The following is a 23217-nucleotide window of genomic DNA, read 5'->3' on the forward strand; positions in this document are numbered from 1 at the left end:
TCACAGAACATCTCCCACACAGCGCCTGTGCCACTCGGATGGCTGGAACAACTGGTGACAGTTGTGGGTTCGAGCAGGCACAAAAGAAGAAATGCAAGAAGCCACCAAGCTAAGCTTCCCCCAGTGAGACTGGAGAGGATAAGGGCGAGGAGCTAAAGGAAGATAGAGTTCAGTGAGGATGGGCATCCACACGGCTAGCTCCCCGAGACACAGGCAAGATCAGAATCTTCCCCCCAGGAGCCACGTGTGGCTACGTAATAAAACACCTCACATCTGAACAGTGTTCCTACTTCCCAAAGCGCTTTCCCATCCATATCGCCTCCTAAGGTATCTCTCGGAGGAAGAAGGGACTATCTTTTCAGACTCAAATGAACACTTCACCCCCACAGGTCCCAAGGACATTGTCTCCAAGATATTCTTTGACAGCCAAGCATGGGTAATAGTTGTGGGAGCATGCTTGTTTGTGTGTGAGTGCACACAGAGGCTTTATGTAGCAGAGTGGGATACAGTCAAACAAAAATGAGGTTGCCGTGGCAACAGGCTCCGGCATCATTGCAGCCTATTAACACAAGTGAGGAATGTGTTTGGCAGATGCTCGAGTGTTATTTATGGTATGGGTGTAGCAGAGGGACCGCTAACAGGCAGAAGAGGAGGAAAAAAAACAACCTATGACGCTCTTACTGTACCCCAGCGAGGGGACAAAGGGGTGACAGCAAGTCAGGAGCACAGGAGAGGCTGAGAGGCCAGCAATGGGAGGTAAAAGAGAGGAAAGCAGAACGAGCTGAAAGGCCAAGGAAGGGCTAGGTGGGCAGAGAACGACAGGGGTGCTGGAGAGGATAGGGTAGGAAAAAAAAGTGAGAGGAAAGGAGCAGGTGGGGAGCGAAGAGGGGCCGAAGAGGAGGGTGGCGGGTCTCTAGGAGCTAGAGACAAAGAACTGGAAGAAAGACACACTGAGCACAACCAAGAGGCCTTCCACCTGGGGCCTCAGCTGTCACCTGAACATAGTAAGAAACCAAGCACAGCTTCTCCGCCTAGAGCCAAGGACAGAACCCATGTATCAAAGGGGCTAGGCAGAAAATAGTGCACAGACAAGATCGCGCCAAGACCCCGTGAGGATCTATGAGGGCAGAGGGCAGCGTGGCAGAAATGAAGAAATGTACACATAATTTACTGTCAGTCTGCTGAGTGATCAAGACGGTCAAAGCTCAAATGCTAGAACAGGTTCACTGTCACTACCTGTCCCAGGTACGTGTCTTTATTAGGGGGAAAAAAACTAACATCAAACCTGAGTCACCCTCAAACACCTGCTGCTGGAGAGTAATCAGAGGTAGAAGTAAATGCGGGGCTGTCCTGTCCCTCTACTGTTTCCCCAACACCCATCCAGCTTTTCCTCAAGAAGACACATTCTAGATCAGCATAATCTGAAGGGTAAATCAAGTACAAACGCCAAAAAGATACTGCTTTCTCAGAGGCCAAATAGAAAGAATGTTCGTGTTCCCCTGCCTTGGCCCATTCCTAACAACCCTGGCTAGACTTAGAGTGGATCAAAAAAAGTTAAGTATAAACCTAACCAAAACCTTGCAGCCAAGGAAAAAGTGTAAAGACCACATTGCGAAAAGAAGCCTAGAGTGTGGCTGGGTGGAGCGGGGAGAGAGGGGGAAGGATGAGTTAGCCTGAGGAACCGCCAAGGGAGAGTCCACCTAGCAGACAAGGTTGCACCAGTTGCTCATGCTAGGAGGAAGCTGCAGCACCCTAGGGCTGGAGCCTCTTTCCTTGATTTTATCTCCATCTCCTAAGAGAGCCTATTATCAGGTCTGCTTCAGATCATTAGCAGACTTCAAGTTCCCAAGTCTGGTACTGTGAATACTTTGAGCTATCCTGGAACCTCCATGGCCACACTCGAACCAAGTGTCCTTCCTTCCAAAGAGAAGCTGCACTCCCCCTACACTGACATAACCCCCATCTGAGACCATGGCTCCATAGCAACGGTAGTAACGTTTCCAAACAACAACCACGTCTCAGAGGATCTCTCACAAGTTCAAAGCTGATCTCTACACATACCCCCCTCCTTCTGATGCCACATCGGAAAAGCTACCATCACCAACTTGACCTGACCCCAATCAGTGGACCCCAACCAAGCTGGCAAAAAGTTACTAAATCACTACTAAGTATTCTGGGGGAAGGGGAAAGAGGGAAGGAGAAATAGAGTTGGATACCACAGGAATCCAAGGCGGTTACGCTGGACAGGGTTCAAAATCAATGAGTGCCAGAGATTAACAAGCACTTGAACGTGCCTCTGGGTCCCGTGCTAACCAAACAATGGGGAGAGAGTCCAGAGTGGCCCTGAGAGAAGATTCCTGCAGGAGGTGAGGCTCCGCACTGAGGATGCTGGGAGTGGAAGGGGCTCCGCACTGAGGATGCTGGGAGTGGAAGGGGCTCCACACTGAGGATGCTGGGAGTGGAAGGGGCACAATCAACCCTCTCATTCTCTACAAGAGAAACCTGAGACCCAGGGAGGTCGCTTCCCAGTGCCCTGAAGGGTTAGCCAGACTCCATATGATTGGCATTCCCTGTGGATAAGCATGCATCCAGAGAGCACAGGCAAGCATCCCAGTATTCAACAGGCTCAAAGTCTGGGGAAAAGGAGAAAGTAAGTGTGGAGAAGCAGAACAGCAGCAACAAGAGAATACTACTAAGAGGCTCTATGTAATGAGGTAGATGTCAAGAGATGGGGCGAGGTGTGCAGTGGCGTCCTAAAGTCAAGACACTCACCTACTGCAACACCCCACTCTCCAACCGAGCCACATGCGAACAAGCAGACCCAGCAGGGCTCATAGACTGGGACTGAGAACACAGTGTGGATACCAGGGAGGGCGTCTCACCCAAGCTCGAGTCACCAGTTAACCAAGAGTCCTATTCAGTCCACAATTCTAGGTTTGCCTAACAAGTCCCATTAGGAATATAAAGTTCCCACTAGAGCAATAGGAGTGTCTAATGGATAGGAGTGTCCATTAGAAGGGGTAAGGGCGTTCAGCAAAGCCAGAAAGGGGACGGTCAGCACACATCTCTGCAGCTCTTTCTCACTTTTGCAAAAGGCAAAGAAACAAACTTCTCAATCCTTCAAGATCTCTCCACCTTCCAAGAGCCTCAGGGGGCCCGGTTACAGACTCCTCCTTAAGGCTGGGCAAGGGATGCCCAGGGTCTCTCTTCCACAACTGTGTACCCAGGACTAGCTAATAAAGCCACAGTGGTGCTCAGGAGGGGTTGGCTGTTAGAAGGCCTGGCCATTTTTGTTAGGAGCTTTTTGTATACAGGACCAGAGACTGAGATTTTCTCAAACCTTCCTTCTCACTTGAATTGGCAGTTGTGCCTACTCTGAAGCAAGCCCACTACCAGGCCGACAACATTACAAGTCATACAAAAGTAGTCCTTAGTGGACAGAGAAGCTAGGCCTGAAGGTAGGCCTGGAAGTCACATAGACTTTGAATCAAAGCCTTGTTTCTCTGGTCACTTTTACCACTTAACTGATATGGGCTGGATCCCTTTACTTTAAAATCAGGCTGAGGCCTGCCCACCCCTCAACCCAGTGTGGCCAGGTGAGTCCCTACCTGCTTCAGCAGAAACTTGTCCTGGGCGTTGGTACGCAGAGAGATGGCCAGGTGGAGGGCCGACAGAAGCACCCCGCTGAGCACCGCGGCCCTCATGCGCACAGGCAGCAGCGTGTAGATGGTATAGATGAAGAACACGGTCCACCAGATGCCCTCGGAGGCACTGCGTGGCTGTGGCAGCAACAGGCCCACTACCTGGACGGCCAGCACTACCGCAATGAGTGCATAGCAGGCCAGGCCCATGTGGTCCTGGTGGAAGGCTGCACGGTTGCAGAGCACGGCCATGATAAGGATCACGCCGACAGCAGCTGCCAGCACCGCCAGGTAGGGTAGCTGGAGCGGGGGCCGCGCTGCGTGGAAGGCCAGCATGACCAGGCACACAAGCACCAGCACGGCCATGAGCATGGTGAGGCTGCTCTGGTTCAGACGGAAGAAGTAGCGCTGGTACAGTCGCTCTAGTTTGTCCGATGGGAACTTCTTAGAGCGGAAGATCTGCAGTAAGGCCAGACAGCAGGCGCCCAGCGACAGCACCGCACCGGTCCCAGAGGCTGACCCCACTGAACTGCCGCCATCCCCGGACCCATCTCCATCCTCGACGGTGCCAGTGCCAGGCTCCAGCTCATCCTCCTTGCGGCCTTTCCCACGACGTTCCTCCAGGCCCAGCTCCACCGAGCGGGGGCGCACCTCTGTCCCACCTGCGGCCGCCGCGGCTGCCGCCGAACCGCCGCTGCCGCCCGCAGGGGGCGCCCGGGTGCTGCCCCCTCCAGCCGCGCCCCGCCGCTGCCGCCGGCTGCCGCGACCGCCGTCGTCGCCACCGCGCTCCTGCCAGGCGGACTTGGAACGGAAGCTGAAGCCGAAGCCCCCGGCCAGAGGGTCATCACCGCTTAGTGGAGGGTCGTCGTCGTCGTCGCCACGCCAACGGCTGGCCAGGCGTTGCTGTTGCTGTGGGGTCACTGCTCCCCCAGATCTCTTGGTAGAGCCGCGGGCAGAACCCCCGGGGGCGTGGGGGTAGCCATTGGCGCGGGAATCGGCTTCTCCCCACGCGGCACGATGCTCCGGGCCTCCCCGGGGCGTCGGCGACGCTGCTGTCTGTGCAGCGTAGCCCGGGGGGCTCACGCTTTTGGAGCCGGACATCCCCCCCTCGGCCTCGTCGTCTTCTTCCTCTTCCCCCGGGGGCCGGGCCGGGGGTCTCCAAGGAGAGGGCGGACGGCCAAGCAGGGGGACTAGACTAGGGTCACACGTCGAGGGCGGCCCGGGGCCTTGAGCAGCAGCGGGACATCGTGGCACCCCCGTCCTGAGCGGTGGAGGACAACGGGAAGGCTAGCGGGGAGACAGCGCAGCCCCGAGGTGAGAAGTAGCTGCGAATCAGAGTCTAGAGTCCCAGGTCCGAGACAGAGTTGGCTCCGAGCGGGGGCAGCGGGGACAGCTCCGGCTGCTGCGGCGTGGCGCGCAGGGACGTCCGGACTCCTGGCTCGCGTCGAGCTCGACGAGGGCCGAGAGTTGCGGATCAGGCGGGACGGAGAGATGTCCTTGCGGGCGGTGCCTCTCCAAAGCTGGCAGTTCCCGGGCGCGGCGCTTGCCGCTTCTGCTTAAGCGGAGCACAGCGGCTCTCCAGGCGAAGTGGCAGCGCGGGAGGCTCGGTAGGGGTCCCGGCACGGAGACTCAGCGGGTGCCCTTTGCTCGCAGCGCACTGGGAGCGACTGGGAGGTGCAGGCTCCTGCCAGCATTATTTTCTTACGAGGGGTGGGGAGGTGGGATGGGGGGTGGAGAGGACGGGGGAGGGGGCGGCGGGCGGAGCAAGAGCTCCCGAGCCCTGGGGAGGAGGGTCCTGGAGCCTGGGGGGGCCGTCACCCGCATCCCCCACCTCCGGCGGCGCGAGTGGGAGCGTGGCCCCCACGAAAGGCGAGCCGAGCCTCCGGCGCGTCCGCGCAGGGGGCGGGGGCGAGGACCGGCTCCTGCGGTGCGGCCCTTCCCCTCTCGCCTCTTTCTGTCCCCCAGACCCAGCAGGCTGGCCCGCACCCTCCGGTCCCGAGGGCTGAGTCGCTGGCTCCGCAAGCCTCCGGTTCCTCGTTGCCGGCGGCGGGCCCACCGTGGCCGGGCGCAGAACCTCTACGCGGAGGGCGGAATCCGGCGCAGCGCCGCCGCCGTTCTGCCCCAACGCAGGCGGGCTTCTCCCGGAGACCACGGCATCCAGCGATGGAGGGCTGCGGCTCAAGAGCAGCCAGCCGACAGGAGCCGGCCAAAGAGCCGCGGCGCCCCCGGGGCGCTCCCGAGGGGCCCGCGGGAGCCCGGCTCCGGGCGCGCCATGCACGCCTCGGGCCCTGCGCCGCTCCGGCCGCTCGCGCCGCTCCTCCCTTCTCGCCCGCTCGCCGCCGCCGCCGCCGCCGCTGCCGGAGCGCCCTCCGCATCCCCTCCTCCCGCCGCTTCCCCGCCCCCCCGCGCCGCTCGGGCCTCGGCTCACAGCGGCGTGCAGCCGCCTCCGCCCTCTGCCCTGCCTCGCCCCGGACTCTGGCCCCGGCGCCCCGCGGGCATACTCAAGACCAGCCCGGGGTCATTAGGGACCCCCACTCCCCTTACCTAAAATTTTCACTGCGCCCCTCCCTCCCTGGGGCCTGGAGCCGGGTCAACCAGCGGATCCCTCATCGGACCGGGCCATCCACCCCCGGCCGGGTCCTGCGCCCCCAATCCTATCTCCCCTCTTTTTATTACCCTTTTCTCTCCCACCCCCATTCAACCCAACTTCAGCTACGGTGCTGTTCCCCCCCCCCCCTTCTCTGGTCCGGCTCTATTGGCGGTTTCCAGAGCTGTCAGACTCGAGTCCGGTGCTCTTATTGGGCGATTCTGTGGCCCCGCGACGGTGCCAAAGGAGGGCGCGCCGGGTGGGGGGCACCCCAGCCGCTTGTGCCGCAAGGAACTGGAGTCAAGAGTCCCTTGAGAGGACGGAGGGACCCAGAGCCAGACCCGGAAATGAACTGAGGAGATGCAAAGACCGAGGATCTCTGAGGCACAGGAAGACAGCGAGGGAAAAGATGGAGTTGCTGGCAGTGGGTGAGGCCGATGCAGCCAGGGTGGGGCGGACAGGACCACTTTGGAGCATAGTTACTAACAAGAAACACCACCGACAGCTGTGAGAATACCTGGCGTTTCCAAGGAGCTCTTTGCCTCTTCGTGCCTTTTAAATCTCATCTGGTTCTAGTAACAACCCTGGGCTATGAGGGGGACAGGGCCTGTGTATTTATTTCCTGTTTGTAAATGTGGAAACCGAGGCTCCAAGAACTTCACCATCGTGTCTTCTAACCTTCAATACAAAGATCTTTTCTTCACTTCATCTTTTCTGCACTGACTCCCACACCTACCAAGATGTTCCCAGGAAGGATGCCCACGGGCAAGGTATAGTCTCCTTGCCAGGTAGGAAGGCAAAAATGACCCTTCTGGGGACCCTGGTCAAAGGCAAGGGGGGACAAGACGATATTGCTGAGAAGACAATCTGGTAACGTGCCTCTTCAATTCCCTTGACCCCCTAAACTGACCTGCTGGAGTTTTGGCCGTCTCAAAAGGGGAGGATGAACCAGAAATCTTCAGCCCCTTCATCCTTCCGCCCACCTCCAAAGTCCCAAGGAGCGTGGAAATCTGAGAGAGCCTTCTCTACAGCTCATCTCTTTGCTGACTAGAAGGTAAACCGTTCTAGAACTACACATCGGGAGGAGGAAAATAAAAAGAATTCCAAGAGTTCTGAGTAGACTAGGTCTTGAGTAATCACCCAACCTTTGAGTAATCCATTATTAGCTAAGTGGTAAGAAAGCAACACGGACTTCGCCAACAAAACCCGAGTGTGTTTTGCACTATGCAAAGCACTGTGCGGGACGCTACCAGGAAAAGATTACCAGACTGGACCTGGACCTTATACTCAGGGAGAGAACAGGAAAGCTTTTGGAGGTGGAATCTGGGTCTAGCCGGGGAGGAAGATGGGTAATATTTATTAAGCGTCTTGGTACTGAAGGAAAAGATTCTATTGCCGGTGTCAAACGCCAGTCAGACCCCACATTTAGTTGTGGTCTTAATTGGCTTTGCTTTGTGATTCAGGAATGGAGCAACAGCTCGTTCTGTGTGATGACTGAGGGATGTGATGAGCTACGCAGAAGAGCTCTTACTTCCTAGACAGAAAATGGCGGAAGAGGCAGGCTCAGAACAAAGAGAGAAGGTGAAATCACAGCAGACCTCCTTGTTGCATCCATGCTGGCTTGTTTGGAAAGTCCACCCCTACATAGTCTCTCTCTGCCTAATTTCCTAGAAGCGGAGACGAATAACTTAGTGTGGCCTGGACTGGGATTTGAGCGAAAGCACCTCCATGTTGGTTGGGTCTGTTGGGGCTGGTGCGGGATCTCAATCAGTGACCTCCTGTAAATGTTACTCAACAGCACATAGCCACCTTGAGGAAAGTGTTAGTTACTCCTGCATAGAGATGAGGAAACACACTTAGGGAATTCAGCCATTGTAGCAAATACGGTATTTGAGTGATGCTTGGGACATTGCCAGCAGTGTTCACAGAAGCCAGGTGGACAGCAAGGTTACGGGCCAGCCTTCCATCCTTGGACCTGCTCTTGCTTCTCTAGTTCCTTAGGCCATCCCTCCTCCTTCTCCTCCTCCCCCTCCTCTTCCAGCACTGTTAATTAAGTCGAGGACTCACACATTTACCACGCCACCGTTCTTTTAGTTCTGTTCCGATAAAGTAATCGTTTTACAGCAAAAGCTATGTGTGACTGATAAAATGGTTAATGTTTCTCATGTCAATCAGCATTCATTTATAAAACTCGTATTTTAGACACACTTTCACCATGTAGCTCAGGCTGGCCTTAAACTTGTTCTCCTCCTGCCTCAGCGTCCTGAGCACTGGGGTTCCAGGTACACTCCATCACACTGGCCTAATGTCCATTTCATAATGAGCACGTCGGAGTTGGGATAGCCAATACTCTACTGTTAAACATTACTGTCGTGGTCATTTACAAAATGTTTTTACTCTTGTACCATTAGGAACAATAAGCATTTTGCTAGCTAAGTCTTTACTTGCATCCTTAATTATAGTCTTGGGAAAAATTCCTCCAAGTACATTTGCTCAATCAAAAGATGAGCATAATATCCTTAAGATATTTCAGAAATCTGTCGTTAACTCTTGACTCTTGAGGTTCCAACTTTCCCTTGCCCTCGGATGCTCTTGGGACCCACCCATAACTGATTCCTTTTATCTGAAATTAAGACCATCTCCCAATTAGCTTGCTGCCCCTTGTGTTCGCTCAGAGGAATGACTGGACCTACACTCCCGTGAGTGGCAATCTGTCCATCTGTCTCTGCCTCTCCATCCTCATCACCACCTTTGTCCGGATGGTCCCCTCCTTACCTCGATGACTTCTGACTCACCCTCCTCTTTTGTGCTTTCATCTCATCATTGCCCCACCGAATGTTGTCCATGCATCAACATCCATCAACCATCACTTCCCATATTACCCAGCCCCCGGACTGCTCCACAAGCCTCTGCAGACATTGTTTTCCTCCACAGTTACCAGCTCCTGGGGGAAGCCCTACTTAATGCCCCTGTACCTATTGCAAGGCTGGTAGGAACTCCCACCTCCTCTGCTCCCAGGGCACCTTGCTTGTATCCCTGCCCCACGGTATGGACACATTAACAGGCCTGGCTCCACACACTGCAGAATTAGGATCGCTCATCCTAAACCCTAAACCTGGTCCCTGACAAACAGCTGTCCAGTGATGCGCAGGATGCAGTCTCAAGAGTGTGTGTGGAGAGGGCTTGCCCTGATAGGTGGAGATGGACAGTTAGGTCGGAGCCTTCAGCACAATACAGAGGAGTGCTTTAAAGACAGAGAGGAGTGGGGATGGAGAATTAGCCCTGCAGTTAACAGCATTTGTTACAGCTGCCAAGAACCCAGTGCGATTCCTAGCACCCACAAGGTGGCTCACTTCAGCCCCAGGGGATCTGACACCTTCCTCTGGCCTCCTTAATCACCAAGCTCACCATGTACGTTTTAGACATGCAAGCAAAATACTCAGACATAAAATAATAAACCTATAAAATGTAAATAAAACTAAGGAGGTGGAGCTATGGAGATACTTTCTGCTCGAACATGAGGACCTGAGCTCAGATTCCCAACACCCACATAGAAGCCAATGCTGCAATACCAGCCAGCTATGATAAAACAGGAAATTCCAGCCTCATTAAGAGACCCTGTCTAGCCAGGCAGTGGTGGCTCATGCCTTTAGTCCCAGCACTCAGAAGGCAGAGGCAAGCAGATCTCTGTGAGTTCGAGGCCAGCCTGTAAAAATAATAATAATAAGATGCAGAGCATGGACACCAACAACTGGCCTCTACAGATGTGTGCACAGGAAGAGCACAGACATTTCAAGAAGTGATTAACTAAAGGAACTCCTGCATTTGAGGCAGGAGCATCCTGGTGTTAGGAGGCAACCTCTGACAGTGAAGAAAAACTCAAGACTACAGACAGATCAGAAAGCTATTTCAGAGCAGATGGAGTTTAGGACCAGATGTGACAAGACAATGAGAATAACACTGCTGGCTAGAAGATTCCCAGATCGTTCCCTATGTTAGCGAGGAACCCTTTTGATCAGGAGATAACTCAGAAAAGTCAGGACCACAGGATGGAAGAGCAGTCCCTAGGATGTCCAGACTGTGTGAGAGAGGTGGAAAGGCCCCTGTCCTCAGGCAGGACACTGGCCTGAGCCCTCTCTGGAATGAGTGTACATGTTGCCATTGGCAATGTCGGTCCTGTTCTCCAGGGCACCAAAGGTCTTTGAGATCTAGAGACAGATCTGAACTGGCCATCTACCTCTCATGTCTCAGTTCCCCTCAGGGCTTTGTTTACCACTACTCCAGGCTGCCCTTTTGGAAGAATATGTCTACTTTAGAAGTCAGAATATTAGAATGTAAGTGTTTTAGAATCTGCAGACGCTCCTATAGAAATCAGTACTGATAGTACTCTCCTACTTACAAACAGTTTGCCTACGCTGCTTAAAAATCCCACTAGTAGACTGTCATACTTGGGGCTATCAATCACACACACACACACACACACACACACACACACACACACACACGAATGCAGAAAATCCAGAGATAGAAAGTAGATTAGTGGCTTTTGAGGCCTACAGAAGAGGAATGGAAAATGGCAGCTCATGAGTAGATTTAGGGTGATGAACGTGTTTTAAAATTAGATTATGGTGGCGATTGCACACTCTGTAAATATACTAAAAACCATTGAATTACATAGTAGAGTCTCTGGGGAGACAGCTCAGTAGGTAAAATTCTTGCTGCTCACACATGAGGATCAGAGTTCAATCCCCAGCACCCACATACGTGGAGGGTATGCTGGGACACGGGTGCCCTCCGTGGCGCACAATTTCTGCCTTGGGGGCTGGAGAGATGCAGTAAAGAACACTTGCTGCTCTTCCAGAGGACTGGAGTCTGCTTCCCAGCACCCACATCAGACAGCTCACAAACCACTTGTAACCCCAATACCAGGAGATCCATGCCAGCTCCTGGCATCCCAGGGCACTTGCATACAAGTGTGTATGCACACACATGCACACATATACACACATGCACATACACACATGCACATATACATAAAATAATTATTTTAAGTTATATCTCAATACAGTGATTAAAAAAATAAATCAGCCGGCGGTGGTGGCACACACCTTTAATCCCAGCACTCAGGGCAGAGGCAGGTGGATCAAGGCCAGCCTGGCCTGCAGAATGAGTTCCAAGGACAGCCAGGGCTGCACAGAGAATACCTGTCTTGAAAACCCAAAAACAACAACTAAATGAATGGATAGCTGTGAAAGGAAGTGTTGTTAATAGGTTGACGGGCTCGTGATGTGAAAAAGTTTAAGCAAGTTGGTGTGCATGGGTGTTATCAGCCCATTCCCTGCCCACAGTGCCCTTAATACTTCTGACTAGGGCTCAGTTAGGACAAGGAAGAAGACTCGGAGGCAAGAGAAACCGCAGTATGGAAAGCAATGGGTCCGCGTAGGAATGAAAAGCATTAGGGACTCAAGGTCAAAAATGAATTTTCCCAGGCCGAGGACAGCTCAGTTGTCAAGAGTCCTTGCGAGTTGCTTTGTCGATTTGACACAAGGTAGAGTCATTTGGGAAGAAAGACTATCAATCGAGAACATGCTCCTACCAGATTCCCCTAGGCAAATCTGTGACCCATTCTCTTGGTTGGTGATTGGCATGGAAGGGCCCAGCCCACTGTGGGCAGTACCACCCCTGGGCTGGTGGTCCTGAGTCCTATTAGAAAGCAAGCCAGGCCAGTCACGAGAAGCAAGCCAGTAAACAGCACCCGTCCGTTGCCTGAGAGTGAGCTCCTGCCTCCAGGTCCTTGACCTGCTTGAATTCCCATCCCGAAGTCCCTCCGTGGCAGACTGTGATGTGGAACTGCGAGGTGAAATGAATGCCTTCCTCCCTGGGTTACTTTTGGTCCATGGAGTTTATCACAGCAACAGAAACTCTTGCGAAGACACCCAACATGCCTGAGGCTCTGAATTCTAGCCCCAGCACTGTGGAAAACTGACATGATCCACAGACTTGTGATCTTCAGCACTGGAGAAGCGGAGGCAGGAAGACGGGGTTGTTCTCAGCTATACCAGAAGTTTGAGGCCAGCATGGCTGGAGACCCCATCTGAAAATAAAAGAGAATGTTGCCTTCTGTATGTTTTCAGGAGATCTGCCTTGAAAGGAGTTCTTTTAAAAGAACAAATTCTGGGGCTGAAGAGACGGCTCAGGAGTTAAGAGGACTTGCAGAGCCCCTGGGTTCAATTCCCAGCACCCATATGGGACTTACAATCATCTGTAACTTCAGTTCCCAGGGATCTAAAGCCCTCTTCTGGCATTCCCAGGCAAAACACCCAAATACATAAAATTAACATTTTAAAAATTAAAAATAAAAGTAAAACAAGCAGATGAGTAGGAGAAAACACAATTTTTATTCATTCATTCATCCGAGACAGAGTTTCGAGCAGCCCTGTCTGGCCTCAAACTCCTATGGGATAGAGACAGGCTTTAAACCCCTGATCTTCCCACCTCCCTTTTCCAAGTGCTGAGAGTTGCCCCACTATTCCTAGCTACGTCATTTTTTTTTCTGTGTTGTTGAGGACCAAATCCAGAGCCTCGGAACATGATAGACAAAGTTTCTACCGGTATACTACACTCCCAGCTTCCTGAAAACACATTTACTAAGAAACATTCACAGTATGAAACACAACAATGGCTTAAACACCCTCTTCATAAGGGAGAGGGACTGGGACCTGACTTTTAGGAGTGATGAACGGACCCAAGAACAGACAGTGTCCCAGTACAGAATTCATCTGGCTGCTATTCTAATTTCTCTTCCAAGTTGATCCGCGGGAGGATCCAATCTCAAGGTAGACAGGAACTACGGTGAAAGCCCCTGCCTCAGGACAGAGGGACCTGATGAGGATGGAGGCCAGGAGGACAGGGAGACCTGAGCTCGAAACTTTCATCTCACCGAAACATCCTACTTTAAGGGATCATTTTCTGAGCTCAGCCAGGATGCAAAGCATCTTAAAGATCACCCCATGCCTAAGTAGAAAGAACATTCGCGTTTTCAGAGCAAGTCCTATACGTCAAACAGGATGACATAACTTTCCCACCAAGAACTGCTACCCTTTCAGGTGTTGGAGTAGATGACAGTCTAGGGAACTGTGTGTCTGGGGGGCAGGTCATCCAGGCTTGTACTTAGTATCTTAGCCCCGGGGCCACAAATGCCTTAGGTCTCTCGGCAATCATCCCCCTTCCCAGACTGTGTTTCACTAAGAACCCTGAGATCCAGAAGACAAGGGCATTAGCCCTTGTTCTTTACCTCTGTCAAGAATGGAAAGTCTGCGCCTGGCCAGAGAGAGAGAGAGAGAGAGAGAGAGAGAGAGAGAGAGAGAGAGAGAGAGAGAGAGAGAGAGAGAGAGAACCCTAGGTTTTTCCAAACTCCAGCCTCACCTTTATATTTGTGGGCCTAGGGGAGCAGGAACCCTGCAGCGCTCAGATTGAGCCTGGAAGTGGCTGGTACTGGCAGGATCCTGTTCTCTCCCAGGTGCTGGCATTTGCATTTTAATGGAGGCGGCTATTGCCGCCAGCGAAATGAGTGACTAATAGGTTATTTCAATTGCTACTGGAGGTGGATGGGAGACCCTTTGTTTCCCAGGACCTTTTAAAGACCCTGCCGTCACCATACAAGGCCTGCAGCTCCTCTGCCTTTGAACTACTGTGCCCACATTCCTGCCCTTGCTTTGCTTTCCCCCGCGTCTTTTCCTGCTAGAAACCTAGAAACATCCGAATGAGTCATTGATTCTTTGAGCACGAACTTATTGCCCGTGTGGAGAGAAGACTGCTGGGTAGAGTGGAGTTGAGGGAGCCCAAAAAGCATCAGAAGACACCACCCCAAAAAGTTAGAGCTGAGGGATTCATCGAGAGCTGGAAACATGACATCGGCTCTTGATGACAAATGGACCATGCTGCTTATGCCTGGTGTTTCTGGGGCAATCCAGACAAGAGGTAGCAAATTTATAGGAAAAGAGATTCCTGTGTGTCAGGGTGATCCAGAAAAGCTTGGCAGGGGCCGCGCGAGGGAGTCTGAAAGTACACATAGAAGTTAGATACAGAGGCTGTCGGTGTAAAAACAACCATAGCTCACGTCTTAAAGGGATAAGAGATAGTTTATTCTGGAGTCATTTTGAGTGTCCATTGCCTGGGAATACAGATTTAGGTTACCCCAAATTTCCTATTTCAGCATGGAAGCAGTTTCACAGGGTTTTTATAGTTTTACAGAACAAATAAAGCCATAAAAGAAAGCAAGTGTAAAAGGCATTGGTGGATCAGGAGCGAGGCCATGTGGTGGTTTGAAGGAGAATGGCCCCCATAGGTCATAGCTGAGTGCTTGGCCACCAGGAGTGGAGCTGTTGGAAAGGATTAGAAGGATTAGGAAATGTGGCCGTGCCCCTGGAGGTGGGTGGGCTTTGAGGTTTCAAAAATCCAAGCCAGGCCCACGGCGTGTGTGTGTGTGTGTGTGTGTGTGTGTGTGTGTGTGTCTGTCTGTCTGTCTGTCTGTCTGTCTGCCTGTGGATCAGGATGTAGACCTCTCAGCTACTGCCCCAGCACCTGCCTCCATGTCCCCATGCCCCCCACCATGAGGAGAATGAGCTAAGCCTCTGAAACTGTAAGCAAGTCCCCATTGAATCATGCTTCCTATTTTAAAAGTTGCCTTGGTCATGGTGTCACTTCACATCCTTAGAACAGTGACCAAGACAGGCAAGGTACAGCAAAACAGGGGTGGGGTGTTGTTTAGTTCTTGGACTGGCAGAACTAGCAGAAGCTTAACATTCGGCCAAGTTAAAAGCCTCTAGGACAGTGGTTCCCAACCTGTGTGCCCCTTTGGGGGTCAAATGACCTTTCCACAGGGGTCGCCTAGGACCATTGGAAAACATGCGCCACCACTACCTGGTTGGGTTTATTGTTAAATTTGTTTATTAGTGAAGCTAAGAACCCCAAGAGGGGACTCCAGTTTTCCTAGTACCATCTGGCTACCATGAAGGGAACCCCCTAATAGTTTTTGGGGTGGTGGGAACTAGTTGACTGCTAACATGTCGTCTCGAAAGTTTTACCTGTTAGCCATAAAATGTTAGGTCAGAAATGAAGGTGGATAGAAAATGGCTATTAAGGGGATGGAAGATAACTCCAGAGAATTGAGTCTTCTCCTTTTTTTTTTTTAACCTTAAAAATGATCTTTGGTCCACCAACTCCAGTAGGACAGGGAAAGAACCAGCACAGGTCCAAACCAGTCCCTCTGAATGTGGGTGAGAGTTGTGTGGCTGGGGCAGACTGCGGGGCCATTGGCAGTGGCACCAGGATTTATCCCTACTTCTTGTACTGACTTTTTGGGAACCCATTCTCTTTGGATGGATGTCATGCTCAGCCTAGATAAAGTAGGGAGGGTCTTGGACCTTCCCCAAAGCAATGTGCCTTACCTTCTCTGAGGAGTGGATGGGGAGTGGGGGAGTGTAGGAGGAGGAAATGGGAGGAGGGGAGGGAGTGGGAACTGGGATTGGTATGTAAAATGAAAAAAGTTTGTTTTCTTTTTTAAAAAAATAAAAGAAAATAAATTATTTTTTTAAAAATGAATCTTTGGCTGGGAGATGGTAGCACATGCCTTTGATCCCAGCACTCAGGAGGCAGAGTCAGGTGGATCTTTGTGCGGTCAAGGCCGGCCTGGTCTATAGAGTCAATTCTAGGACAGCCAGGGCTAAACAGAGAAACCCTATCTCAGCCCTCCCCCACAAAAGACTCAAATAGAAGCGAGAGGACGTTTTTATTCGCATTATAAATGGAAAAGGTCCCTGGGTGGGCAAGTTTGTAACCTGCAGTAGCTGCCTGAGAAAGGGAATGGAGGAGAGAGGGGAGGTCACAAAGTCTGACCTGTCCCGTGGCAGCAAGTGGGACAGGAGGAAAGGAAGGAAGCCCACAGCCCACACAGTACCAGAAAAGCATCCTTCCGTTGTGGCCAGCCTCCCAAAAGGAGGGAAAAAAGAAAAGGTACACCTTTTTGAACCAGGTGGCTCCGCTCATACTGGGAATTCTGGGAAGAAAAAGAAGACTGTCTCAATAAAAGGGAAATTAATCCACCTACCTCTTTAGCATAGCTGGCCTAAGGTGAACCCGCCTTCCTGGGGTGGTCCATGAGCTGGACCAAGGGAAATGGTAGGTCTCTACCCAGGGCAGAGATTCTATTCTCTTGGATAGAAGGAGTTTTTCCTTAATGGGCCTTCATTAGCAATCTTAACACCACGAGTGCTATAACATTTGAAACCTACAGAAGAGAAACCCTCATGCCAGCACCCACCCCACCCCCATCTGCTGTTACCCATCTTGATGTCCCCGCCTGTAATTTCCATCATTAGGTAAGTGGTTTGATTTCTGACTTTCAGTCTGTGGCCATCAGAATTCATATAACCTCTTTCGTGATGGAATCTGCTGTGCGGAGTGATCCAGGTCCATTCTCACAGGCCCTGGCCGCTCATATCTGGCTCAAAATAGACTATACCTGATTCCTTCTGGGGCAAGAGCCATGTTTTCCATTGACACACACATGTTTTCCCACAGTTCTGGAAGCTGGAAGTCAAGATGGCTGTCACACCTGATACGGGCCTCATGCTGCCTTAACTCAAGGGCAAGGAGGCCCACTTCCCGTGTAGATGACCCTTTCATTCCTACAAAAGGCGGCCCTCATTCAGCCCTCTGAGCAGGATAACTCCCACGCCTCCCAATACTATTGTGTTCAGGAACTAATATCTTAACATGTGAATTTTGTGGAGACACACTTGAGTCATAGCAGTATATATGGGCTACCCCCACCACACACACACACACACACACACACACACACACACACACACACACACACACAGTCCTGTTACAGTCACCCAGACTAAGCACAAACCCTATATTCTGCTTTCCCAGTCTCCTGAGCGCTGACATTACAGGCATATGCCACCACACATGGCTAGGATATATATATATTCTCTTAGCTTAGAATTATACATAATTTGTGAGACTGTTATACATTTAGTAATTGAATTAAATGGCAATAATTCACCAATCTCAGAAGAGTGGTTTTGTGTCTGTGGGGCAGTTTGTTTACCAGACGTTCTTCAGCCTGGCTTTATGACCTCTTTCCAAGCCTTCTTAGTGTCTGGAGGTCCCCAGGTTTAGAAACCTGGCCAGTGCTTTGCTAAGATCTATCCAGTATGGCTCCCTGGTCAGACTAATGGAAGAAAACCCATTATCAGAAAATCTGATACAATCCCCACCCTGGGCTATTGCCGCCTCTTCAGGCCATTCAGCTAAAATGGCACCTTTCCTCCCCCCCAAACCAATGAGCTCTGCGGAGAGTGGACACAGCAAGGAAGCCAGCCAGGGCCTGGCTAGTTGGCAGACACTCGTCTCAGGCAAATGTAATTAAAGGCAGCAGCAAGTAAGTGCCTATTAATTTTTCATTAGAAACGTCAAAGGCAACCTCCTTGGAAGGCGGCGTCATTGAACTTCAGGTTTGGTGGTAAGACTGGGTTTCCCCACGGTGGAAGTCCTTGCTCCCGAAGTGCACGCATCCACTCACACAGGGAGCCTGCAGCTTCCCACTGAGCACAGGAGAGAAGGACTGGGAAGCCAGGACCCTGACCTCTTCAAAGGCCGCTCCGTTCCATTTCCTGTGCCCTTATAACTCAATGACGACTGTATGGACCCAGGATGAGGCAGCAGTCTGGAGAGACTTCGCCTCCTTATATGCTTACATATTGCTTTATAGTTTGAGCTCCAGTTCAGATGTCATGGGGAGGGGCTACTATTAGATGCTCTCAAGAGAGCCTACTCCCTAAGATGTCTGCTCCCTCAATGGAGTGGAGCCAGGGGTGGGGGGGTCTAGGAAGAGGGAAACAAATGGGGGACTTTGGTGGTAGCAGCTAACCATCTCCTGCAGGGCTGACTGCGGGCCCATCTCTCCTTCCCATCACTTCCAGCCCATCTCTCCTCTTCCGCCTCAGAGCAGAGAGCCATTCACACAGAAGTGGCTTCAGCATTAAACTAGGAGTCAGCTTGTTGCTAAACCCACTTCCCTGGGGGAGATGTTTTCATCGTCCCCTCCTCCTAAGGTCCCAATGACAAACTGAGGCACAACTCCACAAAGATCCCTGGGGGAAACCAATGAGTTTATTTTACTTCCTTGCAGAGCATAGGTGAGGGGTTACTTGCTGGACTGTGGGTCCTTCCCCACCAAAGTCTACCCAAGGGGGATGATGGTTTTCCCAGAGTCACATAAATGGAACCCCCTGCCCCCTCCGGACACACACTGCCTGCAGGCTTCCCTGAGTTATAGTCTCTGGCCCCTTCTCAAGGCCACATGCGCACACAGGTGGTAAGGAGCAGCAGGAAGCCCAGGGGAGCCTCATGTCCCTCTCCATTCCTCCATGAGGGGGTAGAAACATCAAGAAGCCCAGCAGATCTTTTGCAAGTTTTGCAAGATGGTGGTTGTTTGTCTCAGAGGATAATCCCGCGCACAACACAGCTCTCCCCAATTCCAGCTGTACAACCTCAGACAAGTCTGTTCGCCTCCTAGAACTGCAGAGCCACCAAGGATACTTCCCGTGATGTCTTGTTACCAGGAGCAAGAGAATGATGGGAAGTCCTTTTCAGATGATTCCCCCTTGTGTCGAGTGGGAAACATTCTTAACAATAACGAACGAATAAATTCACTCTGCGCAGATCCAATGTTTGCTTCCTAGGCTGGAATGAGGCACAGCTCTGGGTCTCCAGCTCTTGCATACATTTATAGAGGACTGTGATAAATATTTTCATGTCTGTGCTGCGTTGTGTACCCACTCCTCTCATAGCCTGGAGATCTGCTCTTTCATCTTCTGTGTTCAAAGCAGGGCCCCCAGGGCCTTGCAGATGAAGTTCTGGTTCTCAAAGACCTTCCCGATTCCAGGATGCTGACAGCCAGCAGCCTGCCTGCCATGCCTACTGGCAAACTGTGTTGTGTCCTCCTGCAGGCGTGGGTGGTGATTAGAGAGGCCTGGAGGGGGCCAGAGCAGTGCTAAGTGTTCTTTCTCCTCTCAGTGGCCTCTCTGCTTAGCCTTGGAGTGGTCCTGGCCAGGCTGTGTGTAGCTGGCTCTGCCTCTGTGATGGGCAACTGGCAAGTCAGGCTAGGTTAGACTGCTGGGGCTGGCTGACCTTCCCCAAACCCAGATAATCTCTCTCCCTGGCAACAGGCTAGGCTACCGAGGGACTGTGACAGATTGCAAAATCCTGGGGCTAGGCTTTCTAGAATTACTTTAAACAAGAAAATAATATCGAGTCTACACGTTTGTATCGTGTTCTTTAAAAGAAAGAAAGCGGTGCTTAAAAACGGAGGGCAAGCCTAGGATTGCCTGGGGAGACTGACCCAAGTGGATGGGAAAGACCTGTTCTTGTTTGCTCCTAATATGGAGAACATTAGGAAAAATAATTTCCCCTCATAGATGAAGATATAGGAGAAGAAAATGGAGTGATGTAACAAGATTCCACAGAAGCAGGAGCAGAATTTGACTCGACAAGATTCAGTCATTTTAAAGTAGGCAGAGAGAATGAGATCGAAGGGCCTGGCAGTTTGCCTGGTGAACCTGAGACCCTGGAGTGGAGACACAGTCATTGGATTTTTCCTCTTGTGGCGCATATGGGAAGATGCCCTGATTTGCATATCAAAAACAGTGAGGAGGAAGAGGAGGGGCAATGCAAGGCATGAGAAAAATGAGCATCCTTCTGCGAGGTTATTTTTGGTAAGGACCGTTGAACCAAGGGGCAACTTCAACAGTTAGGTGTGGACGGGGACAGCACTTGCTGCCGGGAAGGGCTCAGCAGGAAAATCACCAAATGCAGCCCAGCGGGCCACATGCAACCACTGCCTGTTTTTGTAATAAAGTTTTATCAGAACAATCATGTTACTTGTCGTCTCAGCAGCTTCTGAACTGCAGTGACAGATCTGAACATCTGTGAGAGATCTTGTAACCCATAAAGACTAAAGTCTTTAGTATCTGACCGTTCCAGAAAAAAATAAAAATTTGTTCATTGCCTAGCACCATATACACAAAAACAATCAACTCAAAATTTTTAGATCTAAATGTGTAGTGTAAAACTTCTAAAATAAGGCCAGGCGGTGATGGCGCACACCTTTAATCCCAGCACTCGGGAGGCAGAGGCAGGCGGATCTCTGTGAGTTCGAGGCCAGCCTGGTCTACAAGAGCTAGTTCCGGGACAGGCACCAAAACCACAGAGAAACCCTGTCTCGAAAAACCAAACAAAAAACAAAAAACAAACTTCTAAAATAGAACAAAGAAGACAATCTTCGAGTTAGGCCAAGATTTCCTTGACAAACCACTAAAAGCATAATTGATAATTTTTCCCCCAGTATTTAACATTATTAAACACTTTAAAATTTTGTTTGTTTTAGTGTAGGGAGGCATGCATGTGCCATGGTACATATATGGGGGTCAGAGGTCAAGTTGAAGGAGCTGTTTCTTTTTTTTAATACTTATTTATTTATCTATTTATTATGTATATAATATTCTGTCTGTCTGTCTGTATGTCTGCAGGCCAGAAGAGGGCACCAGACCTCATTACAGATGGTTGTGAGCCACCATGTGGTTGCCGGGAATTGAACTCAGGACCTTTGGAAGAGCAGGCAATGCTCTTAATCACTGAACCATCTCTCCAGTCCAAGGAGCTGGTTCTTTCCTTCCCTCATGTGGTTCCCAGGGACCAAACTCTGGTCGTCAGGCTTGATGGCAGCAACCTTTACGTGCTGAGCCATCTCACTGGCTTTCAACATTAAGTATACATATTTATATAATATATAATTATTTGTATAGGTGTTTGCCTGCTCCAATGTCTGTGCACCACGTCCATGCAGTGCCTACAGAGGCCAGAAGAGGGCATTAGATTCCCCGAAACTGGAGTTAATCATGGTAGTGAGATGCCATGAGGGTGCTGGGAATTTAATCTTGGAAGAACAGCCAGTGTTCTCAACAACAGAACTATTTCTCCAGCCTCCTCAATATTGTTTGATAAGTTAGACTTTGTTAAAATGAAAAACTTCTCAGCCAGATATAGTGGCTTTACCTGCTAGTTTTATGTCAGCTTACATATAAGCTACAGTCATCAGAGAGGAGGGGGCCTCAGCTGAGAAAATGTCTCCTTAAGCTCAGGCTGTAGTAAAGCCCACTGTGGTGCCACACACGGGCTGGTGGTCCTGCCTTCTATAAGAAAGCAGGCTGAACAAGCCATGGGAAGCAAGCCAGTAAGCAGTGCTCCTCCATGGCTTCTGCATCAGCTCCTGCCTCCAGGTTTCTGCCCTGACTTCTTTTGATGATGAACGGTGATATGGAAGTACAACCCAAATAAACCCTTCCCTCCCCAACATGTTGTTCAGGGTGTTTCAGCACAGCAAGAGAAACCCTAAGACAGCGGTGCACACCTGGAATCTCAGAACTCAAGGAAAAGCAGGGAGGTCAAGAGCACCCTGAGCTGCAAAGTGAGGCTGTCTCAACCTATTGTGATGTTTCATTTGTGCTTTAATAAATAAAGCTTGCCTGAAGATCAGAGAAGCAAAGCGGCCACACTAGTCAGTCATACAGGCCAGGCAGTGGTGGTACACACCTTTAATCCCAGCACTGGAGAGCAATATAAGGCAGGATGAGAGAGGAACCCACTCTTTCCAGTCTGAAGATTTTGTAGACATAGATCTCTCTAGCGGTTGACTGCTTTGCTTCTCTGATCTTTCAGCTCGAATCCCAATACCTGTCTCTGGGTTTTTATTAGTCATGCTACCTCAACCAACAAAAATAACACCCACACACCTATACACCAATCCTGATCCGACTTTTGGCCTCTGCAGATGCACCTGAACGTACACTCTTGAACATGTGCAAAGACTGTTAAATCCACGAAGAGCCACAGACTGTGAGAAACTATGAGGAAGTCACAAGTATGATAAAGAATTGGCAGTACCCATAAAGAACTCTCTAAACTCCCTGATAGTTAAAAAAGGAAAAACGAGCCAATAAGATGGACAAAGACATACAGATCATGTAGACCATAGGAAGTCATGCAAAGCTGTCCTACGTCGTTTGTCATTAGGGAACAGCGAAGCAAATGACATGTGAGACCCCATACATCGATTAGAGTGGCAGGATCAAAGAGAGAACATCTTTGAACAACTAGAATGCTTATCCATCCCTGATGGGAGTGGAAAATGCTACAGCCACTCTAGAACACAGAATCAAAGTGTCCTAAAATGCTAAGCAGACACATAGGATGTAATCTGTCTATCTTAGTTAGGGTTGCTATCGCTGTGATGAAACACCATGACCAAAGCAGCTTGGGGAGGAAAGGGTTTATTCAGCTTACACTTCCACATCATAGTTCACCACCAAAGGAAGTCTAGAAAGGAACTCAAGCAAGGCAGGAACCTGGAGGCAGGAGCTGAAACAGAGGCTACAGAGGAGTCACGTGTGCTTCCATGACTTGCTCAGCCTGCTTTCTTATACCATTCCAGGACCACAGCCCAGGGGTGGCCCCGCCCACAACAGGCTGTCCCACATCCATCAGTAATTAAGAAAATGCCCATAGGCATACCTATAGTGTAATCATATAGAGGTCTTTTCTCAACTGCAGTTCCCTCCTCTCTGATGACTCTGGCTTGTGTCAAGTTGACATAAAACTAGCCAGCACAGCATCCAATCCACCTTAGGTGTTTAGCCAAGAAAAGTGAAGGCACGTAAGCATATGTCCACGCAAAGACCTCTGGGCTGCAGTGGTGGGTATGGCTGCCTTCCAAAGACCCCTGTGAGGATATTTATAGCCTTTTTATTTACAACTAGATGCAATCCAACTATCCATCAACAAGTGAACAGATAAACAAAATGTGGGCTGCGGAGATAGCTCAGTGGGTAGACCACTTGCCTGATGACCTGAGTTCCGATC

At 50.8% G+C, this 23217-nt stretch overlaps 1 protein-coding gene across 1 annotated transcript in view; it reads right to left on the bottom strand.

The window, feature by feature from the left end:
* The window catches only part of Adcy5 (adenylate cyclase 5), a 148256-nt gene extending 143333 nt beyond the window's left edge, over positions 1–4923 (bottom strand). The window contains exon 1 of the mRNA XM_075965287.1: positions 3609–4923. Coding sequence (XP_075821402.1) covers positions 3609–4742 — 1134 coding nt within the window. The 5' untranslated portion in view covers positions 4743–4923. The remainder of the gene's footprint in view (positions 1–3608) is intronic.
* Positions 4924–23217: the final 18294 nt, after the last annotated feature.

Source organism: Microtus pennsylvanicus, chromosome 1 (assembly GCF_037038515.1).
Source record: "Microtus pennsylvanicus isolate mMicPen1 chromosome 1, mMicPen1.hap1, whole genome shotgun sequence".
NCBI lineage: Eukaryota > Metazoa > Chordata > Mammalia > Rodentia > Cricetidae > Microtus > Microtus pennsylvanicus.